The sequence below is a fragment of the Artemia sp. Qi Xiang Cuo genome, chromosome 21 (genome assembly GCF_049724085.1).
Source record: "Artemia sp. Qi Xiang Cuo chromosome 21, ASM4972408v1, whole genome shotgun sequence".
NCBI lineage: Eukaryota > Metazoa > Arthropoda > Branchiopoda > Anostraca > Artemiidae > Artemia > Artemia sp. Qi Xiang Cuo.
Genome location: NC_142814.1, coordinates 34,729,890 through 34,748,159, shown reverse-complemented (window position 1 = coordinate 34,748,159; position 18,270 = coordinate 34,729,890). Strand labels below are relative to the sequence as shown.

At 36.3% G+C, this 18,270-nt stretch overlaps 1 protein-coding gene and 1 pseudogene across 1 annotated transcript; both read left to right on the top strand.

The window, feature by feature from the left end:
- The first annotated feature begins 752 nt into the window (after window positions 1–752).
- On the top strand, window positions 753–3,072 carry LOC148939479 (uncharacterized). Its single transcript, XM_089106968.1, has 2 exons — window positions 753–963; window positions 2,296–3,072. Exons 1-2 carry the CDS (start codon window positions 807–809, stop codon window positions 2,997–2,999), a joined length of 861 nt encoding a protein of 286 aa, XP_088963094.1. The 5' UTR covers window positions 753–806; the 3' UTR covers window positions 3,000–3,072.
- A 12,040-nt stretch (window positions 3,073–15,112) lies between these two features.
- Window positions 15,113–16,264, top strand: LOC148939478 (protein pelota pseudogene; annotated as a pseudogene).
- Window positions 16,265–18,270: the final 2,006 nt, after the last annotated feature.

Here is an 18,270-nt window from a genome sequence, read left to right as displayed (position 1 = left end):
TTTTTCAAGATGCGAGTTGTACAAGCGATGACGGCCATACAATGGTTTTATTATTCGCAGGTGAGCTAAGCCACGTATAATTACAGCTTTTAATTTTTTTTTTTTTTTTTTTTTTGCTGGTCGGTTTGTTTCTTTTTTTCTTTTTAATAGTTCGACCTAGTAAATAACTGGGAGCGTGCTTTTGTGTCGTCAAAAGATGACTTTAGTGTCATTTGAATATCAATCTGGTTGACCGATGCACAGAGGTTAATTTTCCAAAATTATTTGCCAAAATAATTTTCATGATTTTGACGTGTTTTAATTCAAAAAAATACTCACAGATAATAAAATATGAATATTGAACAGTTTTCGACCAATATGGAAAAAAGTATAGTGAAGTAAAAAAGAATGTAAAATTTCACGATAACTCTCTTCAAGATTATCCTGTACATCAATATTGGTAAATACTTTCTGGAAAAATTTGGTGTTCGCCCGAAAGACCTCAGGTGAACATTTTTGTATCTTCCTTTTACCGAATTCCCTTAAACCAGAAATATGTAGGTCTGAGAAAACCAGTAAAATACGAAACACTTTCAATATTATCCAACCGTGAAAGGTGCTTTCACATTGCTACGTCATGCCTTTCACACTGCCTTATGCGTCTTATGTAACCTTTCACATCAAGAAGTTACGTTATGTTTTGGTCGTTATGTTCTCTTACGTTCGACGTAACGTAGGATTTTTACATAGCATAACGAACATAGAAAATAGAGTCGGGCTCTATTTTTACGTTACGTTACGCAAAAGTTTCAAGCTTTGTGGGATAAATGGACTCCCTTGATGAAAAAATAATTGACTTTGTCAAACAACGTCCTTTTTTGTACGATAAAAAGCAGATGGACTATAAGGACTCTGCAAAGAAGCTAAACGCTTGGTCTTCATTTGTTGAGAAAATCAACAAAGAATGTGGAAGAACTTTTCTTGGTAAGTTTCTTTGCTACTTTTCATAGGCAAAACTGGTTTAAGAAATGCTTTTGGGGGAGGTAGAAACCCCAGTTTTATGACTGGTTGCCACCTACATAATGTTCGTTTTCCTTTCATTTCCTTTGTTTCAGTATCTACATAGGCTAGTACTCTTTGTACCTTTAAAGCCTAGTAAAAGAGCCTTGGAAGGTGATTCCATCATAGCTCACAGTTATTATGGTGGTAAAGGTGCAGTGTAGCTCCCCCTGTAGTATAGGGTGCAGAGGCCCTACAAATAGAACTGCAATATACAGTAAGAAGTGTGTTGTTTGCATTCTGCTTCTACTGGATTTTTGCTGCAATCTGTGCAACTTTAAAACCCAATTGATTTAATAATATACCATTATAAATAAGCTCTTTTTATCCGGGGGAGCTACACTGCACCTTTACCAAAGTTTTTTTTCAGCTGTGATGGAAATCACAGATTTGCCCTCAGTCTTTGGATTTTGTCTTTTTGCCATTGGATACTAGAGCAAAAATACCTTATAAGCAAACCTGCATGCCAAAATGCCACTTTTATCTCCCTGGCTTTTCAAGATAGAGTAAATTGCTGCCATTTGATTGATTTTTTTAAACTTCTGTAAGTGACCACTGATTTCAATATTGTACTATATTATAATGCAACGCTGAATACAAATAGGTATTAACATCAGTGGCATAAATTCAAGCCCCTAAAGTAATAACATGCTTAGACAATGAGTAGCTCTGTACTTCTTTATGATGCTATAAATGACAAGTTTTAAGTTTAGTAGATCAACATGGAGATCAATGTTTTGCAATAAATAAACTTAGTAGCCTATGCCAAAGCTTTTCAAATTGCAAATCCAGATTGTATCCATAGCTCCTAGAAGATTAGTGGTTATATCTAAATCACAGATTTGCCCTCAGCCTTTGGATTTTGTCTTTTTGCCATTGGATACTAGAGCAAAAATACCTTATAAGCAAATCTGCATGCCAAAATGTCACTTTTATCTCCCTGGCTTTTCAAGATAGAGTAAATTGCTGCCATTTGATTGATTTTTTTTAAACTTCTGTAAGTGACCACTGATTTCAATATTGTACTATAATATAATGCAACTCTGAATACAAATAGGTATTAACATCAGTGGCATAAATTCAAGCCCCTAAAGTAATAACATGCTTAGACAATGAGTAGCTCTGTACTTCTTTATGATGCTATAAATGACAAGTTTTAAGTTTAGTAGATCAACATGGAGATCAATGTTTTGCAATAAATAAACTTAGTAGCCTATGTAAGTTATTAGTAACTTACAGATATTTCTTTCATTGCAGTTGAGGACCTGATGAAAAGATGGACCGGCCTTCGGGAAAGATATTCTAGGATCAAGAAAAACTTGAAACCCCCAAGTGGATCTGGTCTAGCAGATGTCGACATAAAGCCGGGAGAGGTAAAAATGCTGATTGCGATGGATTTTTTGAAAGATGTGATTGTGCCTAGAAATAGAAAAACCTTCAGCAATGTTAATCAACCTAAGCCAATGATGACTGATTATACTGACGAGATCCAGCCATATGCTTCAAGTGATACTCAAGGAGAAGTTACCGAAATAGAATCTGATAAAGAGATTGAACGTACTTTCATTATTTATTCCCCAGAAGATTTATTACAGGAAAGTTGCGATCCAGGGTCTGCTAACTTGTCGAAAGAGGAGAACCTACCAAAGGAATTCCCAGTATCACCTGGTCCTGTTCCTAATGTTAAGAGAAAGAGATCAGGAGTCAGTACTTCTTCTAAAGTGAAGGAAGACAGCAGTGAGCTAGAGGAAACCCTGAAGAACTACCTTGTTGAAAAAATGTCTTCAAAGAGAAAGAAAGATGACACAAGTGGTCCCACTTCAGATCCAGATTTCATGTTCCTTCAGTCGATCTTACCCCATTTCAAGCAAGTGGCGCAGGAAGACAAACTGGACTGTCAACTTGAGATTCTGAGTATCATCAGGAATTATAGAAAGAAAAATACATTGCATACAGAATGAGCTTCTTTTGTAATTGAAGTTACCTTTTTCATATATATTTTTGTAAACGAGATTGAAATAATGTTAATAACCTTTCTGAGGGTACAAGCACCAGAAATGATAAATATGGCTGCAACTGGCACTATTCCTTTTTAAAATGAACAGAGGTGGATTGAAATGCTTAACCCTGATGCTTTTCAATTCTATTTCATAGAGAACAAATTTACTTACTATGAAAGGAAGGTAGATTTCAAATATATCTAGCTAAGATACACAGTTGTTTAGTAGAAGAGCAAGCATTGAAATAACATTAAATTGCAGAAAGTTAAACGATAAAAATTGTAAATGTTCAAAGTTAGGTTACTCAAAGTTAAATCGAGAGTTGACGCAAACCCATCGCACATAAACCTTCAAGTATGAAACTAACCCCGTTAAGTAATTATACGTGTGTGGTTTGGGTGGGGGCCCAGCCCCCCCCCCAACATTTTGAGACCACCAAATTATAAATCACCATACCCGATACTCAATTGCTGAATTCAACTCGTTGACCACCTCACCCCAAAAAAAAATTCAGGTAATAAAATCGTGGACAATTCAAAAATAATTGCTTTATTATAACCGAACATAAAATTGTAATGTATTTTTTAATAATTGGCATTCTAGGAAGGAGGGTAATCTAACTTTGTTCCTTAAGGCTAAAGCTTCCATTCATTTTCAGGAACATTCAAGGGGTTTTCAGTTTTCTTAAGAGGTTTTACACTGCTAACTGACAGAAATGTAAGTAAATTGTTTACACTTTTTGCTATCTTGAAAAGGGGTTAGGTTAGGAAAATTAAACTATCAGTTATGAATCCAGGGCCAAAACCATACTTTGGAAAGGTATTACCAAGCTTCCACATTAACGATCTTATGATTTCTAAGTCTTGGATTATAAGTCAGGGGAAAAAAGAAAACACTAAGACCATAAAATCCTTCATGTATAAATTAAAATAAAATTTAATTATTAGCCGGCATTACCATAGTTTTTAAACATAATTTTTACAAAATACAATATTCGTTATACAAGTACTTTGTACATTTTGCCCCCCCCCCCCCAAGACCGTTGTGGAATAAAATTCTACTTTAGCTACTTTTGGCTGCCTTGAGAATGAGCTAGGTTCAGAAATTGAATTTTTGAAGGATGGATGGATCTACAGGCTGAATTAAGTCCCAGGATGGTATTTTGGAGTACCTACCTTTACTCCTTCTCTCTCTAGAGGGTCCTGAAATTTGCCTACATGACAGGTCTATAATTATTGAACTTTAGACAAGACAACATTTTACCTTAATCAACTTGAGATTCTGAGTATCATCAGGAATTATAGAAAGAAAAATACATTGCATACAGAATGAGCTTCTTTTGTAATTGAAGTTACCTTTTTCATATATATTTTTGTAAACGAGATTGAAATAATGTTAATAACCTTTCTGAGATTATTCTTTGCTTTAATTCTTTGTTGCAGTCATCCATAAACAGTTTACAAAATTAATTAAAGGAAAAAAAAAGTAAAATATCGGGACTAATCAAAATGAGCCTTGAAATGCCCTCTGCATTTGTCCTCTCACTGAACCAGCTTCAGTCATGAAATAGTCTGCCAACTTGTCTCGTAGGTTTCGGGTAGGTCTTGAGCTGTGGTTGCTAGTGGCCAGGCGTATATCTCCCAAGCCATCAGATGATGCTGAAGAGCTACCTTCAGGAGTGACACCTCTATTGACAATAAGGAAATTGTGAAGGCAGATTGCTGTCAGCACAATTTGACAAACTTTTTCTCTCTGGGCTATTATCTCTGTTCTAAATATGCGAAATCTTTGTGATAGAAGCCCAAAACTGTTTTCTATTATCCTCCTGACCGAGTTTAATCGATAATTAAATATCCTCTGTTGATCATTCAGTTTTTTGCCAGGATATGCTCTCATTATGTATGGTTTCAGTGAAAACGCTTCATCACCAATCAAGAAGTGGGGAAAAGCTATATCTGAGCCTGGTAGCAATTTGTTTGCAGGAAACTGTATGCTTCCGTTTTCAATGGCTTTTCCCAAATCTGATCTTGCAAATATGCCACCATCGCTTTCACTGCCATAGGCGCCTACATCAGTAAAGCTGAATTTATAACTGGCATCACAGACAGCCAGTAGTACAAGGCTATGGAAACCTTTGTAGTTGAAGTCCAGAGATCCACCTTCGTTTGGACACTGCATCCTTATGTGCTTCCCATCTATTGCACCTACACAATTTGGAATTTTGTATTTCTTCAGAAAATCGTCTGCAATTTTTTCCATTTGACTTGTTGAGGGTGGTTGCAGGTAAGTTGGTGACAGACTATCAAAAACAGCCTTTAAAGTTTCACTTAGAATTCCACTATCTGTAGAGATTCCCAGACGGAAGTCGTAATGCAATGAAGTCATGGAGGCTCCTGTTGCCAGGTACCTCAAAGTTAGTGCCAGCTTGACTTCAGGAGAAATAGCTCTTCGAAAGTTTGTATCCTGCTTCCGAATTTTATCTTTGACTTGCTCAAATATGTCAAGGTATTCACTTCTTGAAAAACGGGTAAAATTAAAAAACTTTTCTTCATCATCACACAGAATCATGTCTTGTAGAAGGTTCAACTGTCCAAATGCATCTCTGTTTTCAGATGTAAAAATAGGTCTGACCCAATAGTCTCTTTTCTTTTTCTTCTTTGGGCTTTTTCCTTTTACACACAAAAGAGCTGCAGAAAGCATCAAAATTTCATCATCAGAGCTGCTTGAGTCTTCACCGTTCCACATATTGCTAGTTCAAAAAAAACCGCCACTGCTGCTGCTGATAGTGACGAAATTATGGATTTTTATGTAGAGGCTTATGGGTTTGTATGTGAAAGTGGACGTAATAGTGTGAAAAGGGCTCCATAACTTAAGAGACGTAACGTAACTTAACGACATAACGTAATTTCTTACGTAGCAATGTGAAAGCACCTTAAAACTTGAAGTGAAATAAACGGAAATCTCTTCTCAGTTGGAGCTTTCTGGTGATAAATAAAAAAAAACGTGTTTTTTTTAACTGAAGGTAAAGAGCAACATAAAAACTTAAAATGAACAGAAATTGTTACTTAAATGAGGGAGGTTGCTCCTCCTCAACACCTCGCTCTTTACGCTAAAGTTTCTTAGTACTTTTAAAAAGTTCTTCTTCTTGTTCTAATTTAAAGAACCTTGTGTTTCAGAAGTCTTTCTTAAAGAATTGGGACAAAATTCAAATTTTAGACTACATATAGAATACAAACTGTTATAAATGACCAATATTAATACGCCATTATGAAAAAAAAATACCTTTTAGTAGTTTGAAATGACAAAAGTATCGTGTCAAATCAGAAGATATTTTCTTCTGGCCATTTTTTAAATTAAAATGACGCTTTCAAATTTACTATATTAAGAATATCTTCTGCAGGGCTTTCAACCATAACGGGAGGAAATGCCAATAAATGGTTTACTAGTTTACAAGTAAGGAGTGACTCGACTCAATAGTAACCAAAACTCTAAAAAAAGGAATTTTGATACCAATAGACACGTCAAAAGAATTAGATTTTTAGGCTGATGTCAAATATATAAGTTTCATAAAGTACAGTCATAGAATCTTCAGTACCCTTAAAAGTCATAGAATCTTAATGAAAATCGTGCCATCAGATTCAGCATATCAGAGAACCATATTGTAGAGGTTTCAAGCTTACATCTGTTAAAATGTGGAATTTTGAATTTTTGTCAGAGGAAAGATCAGGGATGCGTTTTATTTTTATTTCTTTAGGGGTGATCATATCGTCCCAGTGTTCCTCAAATATCGTGAAAGGGCTCATTCGAACTGAAATTATAACTTCCCTTTACAAGTGATCAAAAAATTAGAGGGTAACTAGGCCCCCTCACACGCTCATTTTTTCCCAAACTCACCCGATCAAAATTTTGAGATAGCCAATAGTCAAAAAATCTAATAACCATGTCTTTGAGATGACTTAATCCACCAGAGTCCTCGGGGGAAAGGCTGAAAGCTATGAACTTTGCCTATAGTTTATACATAGTATTAGTTATTGGGAAGTATACAGACGTGTTCAGGGGGGATTTTTCTGGTGGTGGTGGGAGGGGGGGTACGTGGGAGTATCTTTCCATTGAGAAATTTTTCATGGGGGAATGGAATTTCCCATGAAGGGGCTTCCGGGTTTGTCAGCATTATTCAAAAAACGATTAGAAAATAAAAAACAAGTTTTTTCAACTGAAAGTAAGGAACAACACTAAAACTTGAAACGAATAGAAATTATTGTATATATGAGAGGGTTCGCCCCCTCGTCAATACCTCGATCTTTGCACTAAAGTTGTTTTTAGTACCTTCTAAAGATCTATTTATTCTAATTAAACGGCCTTTGTGATTCAGGGCTCATTTTTAAAGAACTTGAACAAAATTCGAGCTTCAGCGTAAAGAGCGAGGGGGCGAACTCCCTCAAATACGTAATAATTTCTGTTCTTTTTTTAAGTTTTAATGTTGCTCCTTGCTTTCATTTGAAAAAACTTGTTTTTTGTTGTTGTTTTTTTTAATTGGGAGGAAAGGATGGACTTCCTCTGCTTGTACATTAACTGGAATCCCAAAATAAGTGGAAGGACTGTTTACAGTTGTCTCCCTCATCCCTTTGCTCTTTCCATTAAGCATTTAATTGTGCTTTCATGTTACAAATCCCATTTTCAAAATTTAATTGATTATCACGATGTTTCACGAATGAATATATTCAATTTGGTCTATTTCCTTAAATTCTGGCTTTCAGCAAGAGTAGAAATGGGTAAATTTCCAGTTAGAATCTTTTCAACAACAACAAATCAATCAAAGCTAGCAATTGAGAAAGTTACATTTTTGTTGAACTTTAACAGTCTTCCATTACAATACTAGTAAGTTCACCGCAATTATGCCATCAAAAAGCTAGGATTAGCCTACTAAGGCCTTAAAATATGGACTTTTTTGAGGCTTCAACGTCACGTAAACAAATACCCTATTAGACAGCCATGGGTTGAAAAAAAAAAAACAACCAACACGGTTTCAATACATTATCTTCACCCCTTTTGCCATTTGGTATGGAAGAAAGAGGTGGTAGCGAAAAATTAAAATGAACTAGAAATAAAAATGGGGAAAAACATGACGTACGACAAACATGAAAAATTATCACGATTTATCACAAATTAATACATTCAATTTGGTGTAATTCCTGAGCTTGTGGTATTCAGTAAGACTGGAAATGGCTAAACTTCCAGTTAAAATCTTTTGAACTACAGAGGACTTTTTTGAGGCTTCAACATCTGACATGAAGCTGTCATCGCCCAAATTAATTACGCCTTGTCGTCGCCTAAACTGAGCAAATCTCGAAATATTGTAAACTGAAAGTATCTTGAACGCACTAGTAGAAATAAATCATAAAAATAATAAAAAAAAATCCAGAAGCTATAATTTGAGCCTGAAAATTTTTGAAAAGGAGTAATACTACTACCATCAATTCCCTAAGCCACCTAAGACCAAAACAGCCGCAGACACTTTTCTATTCCAATCGATTTGAAGCTTCCCTCTTTTCACCTTCCCAAGAAACATCTTCCTTTAAGAGACTTAGTTTCTTCAAGTCCTTTAAAAACCATTGCTAATCCCCTATATACCTTTTGTTAATGGAAACAATTGGTTTCATTGTGGTTTCTGAAGTAAAACCTTGCAATTCATAGTAATTGAAAATTTTAAATATGTTTTGAAAAAAACGGTAAATTTAGGAAGAATATCCATTTGAAGCATCTTTAGGAACGGTAGCAATGATTTGGAGAAATTTGAATAGCAATAATTTATTAGAAAAACAAACCTATAGGAATTTCGAAAGATGGCCCCGATCCGGACAAAACTGGTATGGGATTGACATGAAAACAGTACCATTGCGATAATATAGCCAAAAACTTCAATCGAGAGGATTCCAGTATCATGAGAAACAACGTAAATTACTTTATAGCATGGGAAGCAATGACGTGTCTCCTATTTTATTATTCTTCTCCGTCTTTATTTGTTACCAGTCATGTGGCAATGAACCGCCACAGAACAATGTTGTAGGTTTCGTATGAAAGGAAATGATTATATCGAGTGTTTGTTGTAATTAACAAAATGTAAAAAAAGAAAAACTGTATTTTTTTGCACGAGATGAAGTACCACATATACATTTCTTTTTAAAGGGATTTGATCTTGCAATTGATTGATATCCTTACCAAACTTCTTGAAATATCGTCATGTTTAATTTTAAGATGGCGTAATATAGTACAGGCAAACTAGCCACAAATATGGGTCAACCCCAAACAAATAGCAACAGAAATTATTTTTATACCATGTTGTATAGAAATCTGCCAACGTTGATTCTGCTAGAGATTTAGCCCTAAAAATCATTGACTCTATGTCTGGAAAGCTGGTCACTGATTTTGTATTTCGACGAAAACATTAGGCAGTTCAAATTACTACAAAGCAGAATCCAGGTGGAAATTGCAAAACACTGGACCCTGCCCTCTTTTTGCAGTTTCATCACGCTAGCAAAGAGGATCAATCTCACGGAATCTGATTACTTTTAACACGAACTGTGTTCCTACCCGGCATCACTTTTTGACAATTCTTGCTTGCTCTGGTCTCTGAACAAGCCAGAGTTTGCCAAGGCTATAGCACAGGCTTACAAGCTTGAGGAGTACTCTACTCCCCCTCCCAAGGGCATTCGATATATCATCGGCGGTGGAGCTCTTCTGTACATAATTCCATGGGCCAAAAATGAACGATACTCCGAAGTCCTTGACCATTATGGTACTTACAAGACCCAAAAGTATCCTTCTGCCACTATTGTGTTTGACGGCTACGATGGCGAAGTTACCATAAAGGATATGGCCCAGTCGAAGAGAAGTCGTATAATCGGCCATGAGATCTTCTTCACAGCAGATATGCAGCTGAAGATAAAAAGGATGAGTTCTTGTCCTGCAAGAAAAACAAGGTCAGGTTTATCTGTGCGTTGGCTGTTTATCTCCGAGGGCTTCGTCATAGTCCAGGTACCAGGTGATGCAGATGTCCCAATTGTGCAAACTGTTGATTCATCCCTGTATTACGACACTGCCGTCATTGGAGATGATACTGATGTTTTGGTTCTATTTTGTTATCATGGTGACCTATCAAGCAAGAAACTATTCTTTACACCTGAGCCGAAGTCAAACAAAGCTCACCAAATATGGGATATTGAGAAATTGAAAGATAAGCTGGGCCAAGAGACATGCCATCTGATTCTTTTTTGCTCACGCCATCTTAGGCTGTGGTTCTACTTCACGGATCCACAGTGTGGGAAAAGGTAATGCTCTGAAGAAGCTAACGACAGATGCCGATTTTCGTACATCAGTTACAGTTTTCATGCTGAAGTCAGCTTTGAAGGAGGAAGTAAGGGTTGCTAGAGAAGACGCTTTGCTCATGATATATGGGTCATCAAAAGGGGGAAACCTGAATGACTTCGCAGGGAGGTTTTTAAAAATAAGGTGACGAATGCTAGCACGTTCATCCACCCACAACAGTTACCATCAACCTCTGATGGGGCTAAATTCCCCAGCTACAGGGTTTTAAACCAAGTTCAGGTATGGAGTGAAGATCCTGATTCTGAAGTTAAAGCCGAGGAATATGGTTGGAAAAATAAAGATGACTTCTTGTATACATTTACTACTGACGTCTAGCCAGCACCTCGTATGCTCCCAAAAATCGTGAAGTGCTCCTGTCAACTTGAATGCAACTCAACGGGATATAGCTGCCTTAAAAACGGCTTAGCTTACCTTGCAGCGTGTAAAACGTGAAAAGGGACAGCATGTTCTAACTCTCTAAGAATTGAAAACTATAACGATGAGGGGAACGTTGAAGCTTAGATATCTGAATCAAAAGAATAAGTTGTGAATACTAGTCGGAGTTTGATTCTGTCTTTCAAATGTTTGTGAAATTGATTCGATAATTTTGTAAGTTGTGAAGACTAGTCAGTGTGTTCATAATAGTTTATTCTAAGAGGGATTTTGAATGTCGGCCACTTAAAACTAGTTTCATAGATGATTTCTCTTTTCTAATATTTTTCATGTTTTAATAAAAATTTTGCAATCAGTTTTTTTAGGCCTACCCATCAGGTAATGGAGCCAGCGACGATCAGATTCGGGCTAACTAGTTATTAGATCTCAAAACCGACAATTTAGACTGCGAAAGATAGTCTGGTGAGTCTTGTGGTCACGACCACAAAACTCGTAAAGATCTTATATAGATGATTAAGAAACTTTTTTTTATATACTGTACACCAAATTTGACTCGATTTTCGCACTCATCGCGTCTTTTTACATCGGAACGACAATTCAGTTCAAGAAAAACGAACAATTGGCGGTACTTAAGTTTTTTGTTAGGAAAGTGAGAAAACTGACACGATACGCAAAAAAAAAACTAGTTTTAAGTTGATCTAGAACTTCAAACTTTGGATATGTTGTTCAGCTTTTTTTTTCTCTACGATATTGTGTAAAAATCATTTCTGATGTAATTTGTTTTTACCAACAATCGCCGAATTGGGGGACAATAAGTGCTAAAAGAAACATGTCAAATGAAAATGAGAAAGTGCATATTGATGAATACGAAACGGGTTTTCTAGTAGACACTACATCAGGTTAATTTGATTTTTGGGCTCAGCTCATCATTTTATGTCAGAATAATTGCCTTCTGATAGTATTATGCGCGGCGGAAAAACTTTCCTGTATTATTGCCGGAGATATGAACTCTAACCTTTCTGATGCTAATGATCCGAGAAGTTAAATCCTGCTCGCAGCCTGCCCGATTCTGTAAGTACTGAGAAACAGAGTAGACTTCACATATGTGCATAATTCCGGTTCCACGTCCTCGCTCGACTTTCTGCTCTGCTTTCCCGACTTGAGGACTCGCGGTGACTGTGAGGTTGATATAGGCTTCAGTGTTTCTGATCACCTTCCAGTGGCTAATACCTTCATTATTAATGACCTCTTGAATAATGCTCCAAATGATACTCCAAAGGAGAAAAAGTGGTTCCATAAGACTGAATGGCAAAACGATAATTTAGCCCTTTTCTGGTTTGTGTGTAACGGAATCCTGGAAAAGATTAAAGTCCCTTTCCAGCTACTACGCCAAAGCTCGTCGATTACATGTGATTAGAAACAAATACTTCTAAATATCTACTGTAGTGAAATAACCCACGCCTTGCGCTGTGCAGAAAAAAAACCAGCGGTTCCTATCCGTAAAGTGAGAATTGGGTCAGAAGTTCCAGGATGGTCGGAAAACCCAACTTTGGTTAATGCGTGTCAACAAGCTAAAATGTGGTATAGTTTGTGGATTGATTCGTGGCATCCTAAACAAGGCGTCGCAAACAGTGTTCGATTGTATACAAAGCGACAGTTCTCCAAATGTCTTGCCTTGTGTCGCTCTCGTGTGATTGATGAAAACAGTGAATCGCTACGAGTCGATCCAAATAAAATTTGGAAATTCATCAAGAAAAATCGATCTGCAAAAGCGCCCAGTAACGAATCCGCCCCTAGTGAAAGTGAATGGAATAGTTGTTTCACGGGCGAGTTTGCTTCACCTGATCCGAATTGGAGTTCAAGTTTGAGAGGGATCTTGATCTCTGTTTAGAATCTTTGGAACCGGTTCTTGGCTACGCAGTGAGTGTGTCAGATGTTTGTTCGGCTATCCTTAAACTAAAAAAGAAGTACTCTAAGGGAGTAGATTATATTTGTGTTATGCATCTGATTTACGATAGTGAACTGTTAACAGTACATCTAGCACTTATGTTCCAAAGGATTTTAAGTTGCTGTCTAGCGCCAGATATTTTTTGAACCGGTGTATTTACCCCTGTCATCAAGAAAGGTAAAGACCCATCTGAATGTTGTTCTTACCGCCCGATAACCGTTGATCCCGTTTTTTTTTTTTTTAATTTATGGAGTTATTAGTTATTAAGGAGATAAAGTATGTTTGTAGAATGCCATATTCTCAGTTCGGTTTCAAGAGAAATATTAGCCGCGAGCACGTGCATAACCTATTGTCTAATGTTTTGTTGGATGCAGATGCTCAAGGAGAAACCGTGGCACTTGCAGGCCACGACGTCCGCAGGGCTTTTGATTCGGGTATCCGGGTAAATTGATGGAATTATTAGTTATTGGGGAGATAAAGTATGTTTGTAGTACGCCAGATTCGCAGTTCAGTTTCAAGAGAAATATTAGCCGCGAGCACGTGCATAACCTATTGTCTAATGTTTTGTTGGATGTAGATGCTAAAGGAGAAACCATGTTACTTGCAGGCCACGACGTCCGCAGGGCTTTTGATTCGGGTATCCATGCACATCTGCTTGTCTCTGCGTTTAAGAGAGGTCTTGACAGATCTATAATTGCTACAAATAGGAACATGTATCTTAATTGAAGGTTAGAGTAAGGTTGGTAATAAACCAGAGCCCGACTGTATCCAATTTCCTCATACCAGTACGGAAAGGTATTCGCCAAGGGGCTTTATCATCACCACCTCTTTATAATAACAGTATCATCGAGGCTCAGAAGCCGGTGAAAACGTGCTTCATTTTTTGTGGAATTGATTTGTCTCTTGTTAATTATGACGATCACATTTTAAATCTGAGTAGATCCTTCAGTGGCATAGAGAGTAATTTCAGAGTTTTGTCTAATGAATATTCTAACATAGGCCTAGAATTCAACTCCAGCAAAAGCGAGGTGGTCGTCTTTAATTGTCGTAAGAAGGAGTCGGCGCCTGTCATATTTGCACTAGGTAGTAATACAGTTACTGCAACAGCGTCAATGACTTACCTTGGTTTGTCAATTGGGTCTAATCTCAAAGCTACCCGGTCCTGTCTAATAAATTTTGATCTGAGTCCTTTTTAAGAGCTATGGATTTTTATATCTCTTAACATTGGACGTGATCGTCTTTTACTAGGTTGCTAGCTACCGCTGCAACCCGGATGATTTCAAACAGAAAGTCCGAAAAGCATATGGGGTGATTTTATTATGCAAATGCCTATATAACCGCCGCATTCTAGCACGGATCTTCAACTCCTTTGCCACCCCTCATATCTTTGCTTTGTCATCTTTCTAGTCTTTGTTTACTTTTGATGATAAAAAAACAATCTGTACAGTGTTCTATAAATTTGCAAAATATCTGCTTAGCCTTCTCCCTGGCGAAGAAACCGCCAGATTTCAGCACGTTACGGACTCGATGACCCCTTCGTCGTGATCGCAACCAGGAGGGAAACGTTCTTGAAATTTGTAGACCCAACGCATAGTATGTATGAAGCAATAGTCAGCAATGTGTAATGGTTGTCTTTTTATGTAAATAGTTTCGCCATTGGTTTTTTGTTGTTTTTTTAGTTACTGAAGTATTAATTTAAGTTGTTCGTTTGTTCGATCTGTTTTGTTGTATTCCTTTCATTTACTCTCTACTCCATTTTTACTTTTTTATATTGTTAAAGATGGGTAATAAAAATCATTCATTCATTCATTCAGTATGATGAAAAAGAGGCCATAACGCTGAGAAGGGTAAAATCACATGTTGATGATTATGCAACTTTTTCTGGTCCACTCTAGACCAAATTTGCTTTCATCTTCGGTTTCAGCTCTTTATTTTACACGAGGACGGTACTTCATATACGGAAAAATGAACATTTACTGACAGTTCATTTATTGTAGAAAAAACTTAAAAAATTGACACGAAAAGCAAAAAAAAATAGTTTTGCGTCGACCTAGAATGTGCAACTTTGGATATGTTGTTCAGCTTTTTTTCTCTACAACATGGTGTAAAAATCATTTATGTTGCAATTTGTTTGGGGTCAAACTTTAGTTTGCCTTTACTAATATACGGTAAATTGTGCAGGTCATATTGAATATGACGACAGTTATAATTGAATATGGTGGATATGACGTTATATTGAAACATAAATATTGATCCAAAACAATGTGACGTCATTTGCCGTGATGTCATTTACTATATATAAAAGGATGGAGAAACTAAAGTGATCTCATTAGTAACATATATTGCTAACACACACAAACATCTAATTATGAAGCTTTGCAGAAAATCAATTGAAGTTGATGGACCTGGAGCTGTTGACCTAATTCCTGAAGATGCAGAAGACATGTGGCAAGTCTACAACCTGTTGTCTGAGCGGGACTTTATAACGGCATCTACTGTAAGAAAGGTGCAGACTGAATCTGAAACAAGGTCTTCATCTAGTAATAGAGTTCGGACCACTCTGACCATTCAAATAGCAACTGTAGATTTTGATGCACAGGCATGTGTTATTCGAGTAAAAGGAACAAATAAAGAAGAGAATCCGTATGTCAGGATTGGAGCGTATCATACGATCGACTTAGAAACAAACAAAAAATTCTCTCTGTCCAAGCTGTGCTGGGATATTATTGCAATTGAAAGGTTTAAATCCGCGTGTGACTCAACTGAAACTGCCGATTTGGCTGTGGTACAGATGCAAGAAGGACTGGCTAATATTTGTTTGATTACAAAATCAATGACAAGTTTGAAAACTAAAATTGAGGTAAAAATACCACAAAAACAAAAAGGAAATATTGCCAAAAGAGAGAAGGCGTTAGAAAACTTCTACAAAAACATAGTAGATGGTGTTCTAAGACATTTAAACTTTGAAGTTAGTCGGGCCTTAATAATTGGTAGCCCAGGCTTCGTGGATAAATTTTATGATTATTTATGTGAAACAGCAACGAGAACAAACAACCATATTTTGCATGACACGAAACGTAAATTTGTTCCTTGTAAAATATCAACCGGATTTAAGCGCTCGGTAAAAGATACTCTTCAAGATCCAGCTGTTTTAAGTAAGCTTTCTGACACAAAAATGGGAGCTGAAGTTCAATCACTAAGAGCTTTCAACCAAATGCTTAGTGCAGACCCAAGTAGAGCGTTTTATGGATACAAACACGTAGCAGTGGCTGCTGAAGCACTGGCTGTTGACACGCTGTTGGTAACAGACAGCCTTTTTAGGTCAAGAGACATTTCGGAAAGACAGAGATATGTCAGCCTTGTTGACAGTGTCAGCAGTTCGGGCGGAAAAATTAGAATATTTTCGTCTATGCATTTCTCTGGAGAGGAGCTTCTTAAATTTACTGGTATTGCTGCTATTTTACGTTTTCCAATGGCTGAGCCGGAAGAAGAAGATGATAATAAAGAAACACTTGTATAAAAAGTGAGGAATAAATCTTAGAACATTTTATGTTATTTATCAGCAATAAAATAAAGGTCAGGATATTATATGTTAACTGCTTTTTCTAACTTTATATGTATGTTCTTAGGATTCTTTTCAAAAATTCAGAATATTGAAGCATACAAATCCTTGTGTTTATTTAAAATTAAAAACATCATATTATTTGGAAACTTGCGTTCTGTACACTAAAAAAAACACCCGTTTTCCCAGAAAGATTTGCCCGTTTTGACACAGATGGGTTAAAATACCCTCATGCAAGTAATACATTAAAACGAAACTCGCTAATTTACAAGTAACACTGAGATCAAGAGCAGCGCTTGGAATTTATGTACTGGAGAAGGCAAAAAGTACTACTAAATTTGTAGTGTCTGATTATTTCCCTCGAGGGACAACCTTCCTCTCTGGTCATTTCATGAGGGTGCCCGTTTTTTTTTTTTTTTTTTTTTTTTTTTTTTTTTTTTTTTAGTTCTACTTCTGATCAAATCCATTAGATATTTGTTCAATGCTATAAAACTATATGTATATTGAAAAATATCAGCTTAACCAGAAACATTAAAAACAAACCAGGTTCAATACTAATTTGATCCAATAGTCTCAATCACGTCCCAAAATACCACTATATTGCAGCTCAAATGTCACCCAAATATAAATGAAAAATTCAATGGTATTTACTACCTATCAAAATTAATCTTGCAAGACAATATAAAAATTTTTCTCCATAACACGAGTTCAAAAATTGAAAATTACATCACACGAGTTTAATTATTCATGGGTGACATGTACATAATCTGCTAATACCAGCCAATTGATAAAAGGTGAATTTACATTTGGCAATAGATTCATCAATTAAATATAATTGAAAAATTCTATCTTAAGAGTATACGATACCGTGGGGTGTTTACTAACCACAAGGAAATGATGCATGGAGACATGGGTGCCCATATGGGGGCGGCTGGGGGGGCTCCCGCCCCCCCCCCTTGTTGAATGAGGTTGCCTTATTTTTATATTTTTGTTATGAGGTTTCTATTATATAGCATTAAAAGTGCCAATTAGATGAGGTTTACCCCCCTGGAATTCAGCTTATGGGCACCCATGCATGGAGATGGCTTGAAATAATGTTATTTAGTGTCTATAATATTCCAAGGTCTTTTAAACAAACTGTGTAGTGTGTCTTGCAATTGAACTTTTTATAAATTATAAGCTATAGTTGAAATTGATGCTAATCTTTAAGAAAATTGATGATGAGATGCATATTTTTGACTTTGAGACAGCTCTTATTTAAAGAGAAGCTTACATAGTAATCCTGTAAATAAATAAATGACCCACTTAATTTAAATTTATTTGTGCTAAAATATTTGATTTTGTATGCAAAACTGTCTTCTTTCCTGGAATATTGAGTCAAATGAAAATTTTGGAGTAAACTGTGCATCAAGTGAAGGTATCCTGGCTTTTCGTTCCCCATGACACTCGGCTAACTTTATAGGGAAAACACCAGAAAAAAACGTGGGCTAAGAAGTAATCTATGGGGCTAATAAGGGTCTGTGAGATGTGAAATTGTGTGATGATTTTCTTTTTTGCAACTCTAGAATTTTGATATGTTGATATTTTGTGTTTTCAATATACGAGTATCATTGCTAAAGAAAACTACAACTTTATGTCAGAGTCGTAAAACGTTTTAATGTTGTTAAGGTCATCACATGTGACGATTTTTTCAGCATTTACTTCAGCAGTTTTCCATCTACTGTTTGTCAAGCCGCATCCGGTGGTGCTATTTATTGGCTCCCTAACTTGTTTCAGCTATCGCCTCTTTCGTAAGGTGCCGCAATTTTAAATTTGACAAATCAGAGTTAGATTTTATAGGTTAAAAAAGTTAATACTATACATTTTATAATAGTACCTTAAAATAACTTGACTTAGATAAGTTACTGACTGAAAATTAAATTTGTTTTTTTTAAAATTAAATTTGAATTGAAATTAAATTTGTT